Source organism: Arachis ipaensis, chromosome B03, assembly GCF_000816755.2.
Source record: "Arachis ipaensis cultivar K30076 chromosome B03, Araip1.1, whole genome shotgun sequence".
Classification (NCBI taxonomy): domain Eukaryota; kingdom Viridiplantae; phylum Streptophyta; class Magnoliopsida; order Fabales; family Fabaceae; genus Arachis; species Arachis ipaensis.
In genome coordinates this window covers 103,720,021-103,726,203 of record NC_029787.2, presented here as the reverse complement: position 1 = coordinate 103,726,203, position 6,183 = coordinate 103,720,021, and the positions used below count along the sequence as shown (strand labels likewise).

At 43.3% G+C, this 6,183-nt stretch overlaps 1 protein-coding gene across 1 annotated transcript; it reads right to left on the bottom strand.

Annotated features, from left to right (window-relative positions):
* On the bottom strand, positions 3,242 to 5,087 carry LOC107633473. Its single transcript, XM_016337095.1, has 4 exons — positions 4,610 to 5,087; positions 4,005 to 4,516; positions 3,440 to 3,562; positions 3,242 to 3,358 (listed from the first exon to the last, which is right to left on the bottom strand). Exons 1-4 carry the CDS (start codon positions 5,085 to 5,087, stop codon positions 3,242 to 3,244), a joined length of 1,230 nt encoding a protein of 409 aa, XP_016192581.1.

The window sequence follows — 6,183 nt, the reverse complement described above, 5'->3', positions numbered from 1 at the left end:
CCTAGGCCTCTGTTTTCTAATTTATCATAAAATCATCTACTTGAACTTTTAGGCTATATCCCGTGGTCTAATACTTACAACTAGGCCCAAAAGTCTTAAAATGGTGTTATAGAAGTTTACAACCTTGTTGGGAAGGTAAAATAGTTGAAAACAAGTAAAATTTGAGAAACAGGGCGTGTGCCCACACAGGGGTGTGTGCATGCGCACGCCCAGGAGATTTTAAAATGTCTGCGTATGCATAGGGATGTGCATATGCACATGTGGCAAAACTTACAGAATCTGTTCACTTGCACAACTTGTGCCAGTGCCCCTAACAGACTGGCCTTCCCAACGTGTGCATCTGCACAGGCCTGTGCATCCACACAGGCTGGAATTTTTCCTTAGATATGTGCACGCACAAGCTGTGATAGCGCTGCAAACAGAACACATTTCCCTGCCTGTGCGTGCACACAGGTGTGTGCGTCTGCACAGATCAAAATTTTCGCAAGGTGTGCGTCTGATGCCAGGGCATCTTGGCCAGTTTTACTGATCTTTTCTTTACTGTTTTTAGGTTAGTTTCATGCATTTCCTTAGGAAATAAGCTAGTTTTGGGCAGATATTCACTTACACCTTGATTTAAGCATACATTGTGCATTTTACTTTATTTCATGAGGATTTTGCATAAGTTTAGTGACAAATTGTATGTTACATTGCCCATGACTTGGACTAGAACTTTGATGCACTCTATTGCTTGATTTCAGGACCAAAGGAAGCAAGGAATGGGAGGTAACTTGCAAAGTTAATGAGAAAAGTGATTGCCAATAACGCTCTCAAAGCCATCATTGACCACGTTAAGAGTCACGTTAACTAAGTTAACGTGAACTCTAACGTGGAGAAGGGAAGTAGAGCCAACGTTAGTGACACTTAACATTGTCACTAACGTTGGCAAATGCTCATAAGTGGCCACGTTAGAGTCCACGTTAACTTAGTTAACGTGGCCTCTAACGTTAGAAAGGGGGAGAAGCGCCAACGTTAGTGACATTCAACATTGTCACTAACGTTGGCCTAAGGAGAAAGCTCCCACGTTAACTCCCACATTAACTTAGTTAACATGGGAGCTAACGTAAGAAGCAAGCATGGTCGACAACGTTAGTGACACCCAACATTGTCACTAACGTTGGAAGCAACCACACAACCCCCCAAGGAATCTAATTTGGGCAATATTAATTACTTAATTAACCGATTGATTAATCGCGGTTCTTATATTCTCCCCACCAAATAAGAAATTTTGCCCTCAAAATTTGAATTACCTAAGAATAGCTCGGGATAATCCTTTCGCATCTCGGACTCCAATTCCCAAGTGCGCTCTTTAACTCCTGTTCGCTCCCAAGCAACTTCAACCTATGGAACATCCTTTCCTCGCAGCTTCATCACACTAGTGTCGTCGATCCTCGGTGGCGTTACTTGGAAAGTTAAGTTCTCCTTCAACTCCACCGACTCATGCTCCAACACATGAGCTGCATCCCATGTGTACTTACAGAGTTGTGACACGTGGAATACGTCATGCAAGTTAGACAGATGAGGTGGTAAAGATACTTGATACGCCACCGGCCCGTATCTCTTCACAATCTCAAACGGTCCTATATACCTTGGATTCAACTTCTTGGTCTTGATTGCTCTTCCAATCCCAGTTGTCGGTGTAACCCTAAGGAATACGTGCTCTCCCACTTCGAACTCTAACGATTTCCTTCTCTGCTCTCCCACTTCTGTCGACTCTGAGCAGTTAGAATCCTTGCACAAATCTTCTTAATGTTCTCAGTAGTCTCTCCTATTACCTCAGGACCCAAAACACTTGCTTCACCAGATTCATACTAACAAAGTGGAGATTGGCACTTCCATTCATACAAGGCCTTATATAGAGCCATTCCTATGCTCGCATGAAAGTTGTTGTTATATGCAAAGTCCACCAATGGCATGTAACGATCCCAACTCCCGAGTTGATCCAACACACATGCTCTGAGCATATCTTCCAACGTCTGAATAGTCCTTTCCGATTGTCCATTGGCTTGCGGATGATATGCGGTACTGAGACATAGCTTCGTACTAAAGCTCCCCAAAACCTTGAAGTGAATCGGGGATCACAGTCCGACACTATGCTTGATGGCACACCATGCAACCTTACTATCTCCTTTATATACAATCTTGCTAACTCCTCCATAGAACAGTTTACTCGAATAGGCAGAAAATGAGCGGATTTGGTTAAGCAATCCACGATCACCCAAATCGCATCAAATCCCAACCTAGTCCTCGGTAAACCGGTCACAAAATCCATCGCAATTCCTTCCCATTTCCAATGAGAAATCTCAAGTGGTTGTAGCATCCCTGACGGTTTCTGATGCTCTATCTTCACCTTCTGGCAAGTTAGACACTTGGATACTACTGTAGCTACATCACCTTTCATCCTAAGCCACCAGAACATCTTCTTTAAGTCATAATACATCTTCGTGCTTCCGGAATGAATAGAAAACCCACTATTGTGAGCTTCCGACAATAAATCTTGTCTCAAACTTCCTAAATCCTGTATGCTAATCCTTCCCTTGTATCTCCATAACCCTTCATCATCCTTAGTGAATTCTTCGCACCTCTTATCACTAACTGGTTGAAGCAATTGCAGAAGCTTCTGCTCATCTTGCTGAGCCCTTTGTATATCTGATTTAAACATGCTTGAGATTTCTAGCTGGTTTAAACAAGCTCTTCCGGTAACTTCACCAATACCCAGCTTAAGATCCACAAACTTATTTACTAGCTCCTCTTCTTTAATTCTCATCCAAGCAATTGTTAGAGATTTCCGACTCAATGCGTCTGCTACTACATTCGCCTTTCCAGGATGATAACTCAGCTCAAAATCATAATCTTTCAGCAACTCCATCCACCTCCTCTAACGCATATTTAGCTCTTTTTAATCAAAGATGTACTTGAGACTCTTATGATCAAAAAGACACTAAACCTCACTCCATACAAGTGGTGTCTCCAAATCTTCAATGCAAACACAATCGCCGCTAATTCCAAGTATGTGGGGTAATTCACCTCATGCGGTCTCAGCTGACGCGATGCGTAAGCCACCACATTCCGATGTTGCATCAACACGCAATCCAAACCTTTCAGAGAAGCATCACAGTACACTTCGAATGGTTCATGCGGTTTCGGTAAAATCAAAACTGGCGCTGAAGTTAACTTCTGCTTCAAAGTCTGAAAACTCTCTTCACACTCCGACGTCGACACAAATGGCACCTTTTTCCTCGTTAATTTCGTCATCGGTAGCACAATCTGGGAGAATCCTTCGATAAGTCTCCGGTAATATAACCCAAAAAGCTCCTGACTTCCATCACAGTCGTCGATATTTCCCATTCCATCACCGCTTCTACCTTTGAGGGTCTATGACTATTCCTCCTTTGCTCACCACATGACCTAAGAACTTCACTTTCTCCTTCCAAAACTCACACTTCGACAACTTAGCGTACAACTTTCGCTCCTTTAGGATTTGCAGCACAATCCTCAAGTGCTCATCATGCTCTTTCACCGTCTTAGAATAAAATAAGATGTCATCTATGAAAACCACCACAAATTTGTCCAAAAAGGGACAAAAGACTCTGTTAATGTAATCCATGAAAACAACAGGTGCATTCGTTAACCCAAAGGACATTACCACAAACTTGTAGTGTCCATAGCGCGTTCTGAAGGCAGTCTTAGGGATATCATCCTCTTTCACCCTTATTTGATGGTAACCAGATCTCAAATCTATCTTGGAAAACACTCCAGCTCCTTGAAATTGATCCATCAAGTCATCTATCCTTGGCAGCGGGTACTTGTTCTTCACAGTCACTTTATTCAACTGTCGGTAGTCCACACACAGTCGCATTCCTCCATTTTTCTTCTTTACCAATAAAACTGGCGCCCCACGGTGATACACTCGGTCAAATGAACCTCTTGTTCAGAATCTCTTCCAACTGAGTCTTTAATTTTGCCAGCTCTATCGGAGCCATTCTATACGGCGCAATCGACACTGGTCCGGCTCCCGGCACCAATTCAATCGCAAATTCAATTTTCCTTTGAGGTGAGAACTCAGGGATATCATCCGGGAATACCTCAGGAAAATCTCTAACCACCGGTATCTGATCCAAGTTCTGGGCATCACCCAACGCATTAGCAGCCAACAGAATATAGCCCTGACACTCCTCCCCACTACAATGCACCATTACAAAGTTCAGGTAATACCCCATAGCTACCACTGCTCCATTTTCTCCTTCCGGCATAAACCGAATTGTCCGTTCAAAGCAATCTAACAAAACTCGATTCTTCGACAACCAATCAAACCCCAAAATCATCTTCAATCCAACCATTGGCAAACAGATTAAGTCATGCACAAAATCTTTACCCTCAAGCTTAAAACCTACTTGCCTACACCCTGACCTAGTCATAACTGTCTGATGCAGAGTATGTACATGCAGATCAAATGCTAACTCTAACACTTTAAAGCCTAGTTACTCAACTTTAGCAAATGAAATAAACGAATGCGAAGCTCCAGTATCATATAATGCAATTAAAGTCTTATCTCCAATTAAACAAATACCTCTTATTAACGGATCCGCCTTGGAAGCATCCTTGGGATTCACAGCAAAAACTCGCCCCTGGTGCTGTCCTTGACCCGCACTTGGGTTTTTCCCACGTGTGTAATCCCTCACAAAATGACCAGATAAGCCACAGTTGAAGCACCCACCTATACCAATCTTGTAAGAGTCATATGGATGAAACCATCCACAACGATCACAAGCTAAATCCGAAGAACTCTTACTCTGATTTTCTCTCCCTTTGCCACGCTGAATCTGATTATGGGTGTTCTTTCTAAAGCCTCCTTGCCCTTGAGGCGCATATCCTCCTCTCTTGAAGCTTTGTCCTCTCGGATGAAAATACTTGCCACGCCCCTGACTAGAGCTCCCTCCATGAGTGTCCTTGGATGCTGCCACAGTTTTGGCATACTCTTCCACTACTCTAGCCTTGTTCACTAAGTCAGAGAAGACACGGATTTCTATAGGAGCCACAGCAGTCATAATGCTATCATTTAAACCTCTCTGGTACTTAATGCACTTCTAGCTCTCGTAAGTCTCTAGGGCAACTTGACATACCCTAGAAAACCTACAGAGCTCCTCAAACTTGTTGGTGTATTTCGCCACAGATTGGGAACCTTGCTTCAGCTGCAATAGTTCCATCTCCTTTGCTTCCCTTACAGACTCAAAGAAGTATTTCTTGTAGAACGCTGTTTGGAACACCTCCCATGGAATGTCGGTGTTCTAAAGTTGTAGCAAGTGACACTCAGCTTGCCACCAGGGTTGGGCCTCTCCCACTAGCTGATAAGCGGCAAACTCGACATGTTGATTGAGGGAAACATGATGCGCTTGTAAAGCACGCTCCATAGCCTAAAACCAGTGATCCGCTTCAGTAGGATTAGTGGATCCTCGGAAAGTTGGCGGATGAACCTTGAGGAACGTCGCCAAGGTAATCGGAATTCCTCCCGTGTTATCGCCGTTTCCCTCAGCATTATCATTGGCATTTCCTTCTCCGTTCCTATTGCCATTCCCCGCCGGTTGGCCTAACCTCTGCACAGCTTGCAGAGTCGCAGCAGCATTAGCTTCCATGGTATTATCGAGATTCGCTATTTCCGCCATGAATTTGACATGATTGTCAGCTGGTTGCTCATTCCTACTTTCTCGGGTACGCGTTCGACCTCGCTCGCGAGTGGCCATGTAGGGTTCTTATCTACACCAAACAATCGATATCAAGGTGATCAGTCTCAATATCAAAAGCCTAGTGCTTCAATTATCCCAAATAGGCACTTACAAACAAGCATGCTATGCAATATCAAATAGATAACTTAATAGCATCGAGGAAAAAGACACACAGAGTATGCAATGAAGCACAATCAGTCCATCCTTCAGACTCACAAGGACGAACCGCTTTGATACCACTAAATGTAACACCCTAATTAGCCTAAGCTTTACCTCGCATCATAAAGCGAAGGTTAATCAGAGATTACGACAGTTCTACGCTCATACATTATATATATATAGAAAGAATAGTATAATCTAGAAGTCCGATGAAGGATATAGCTCAAATTTTGGATTTGAAAAGCACAAAACGTACTAATGA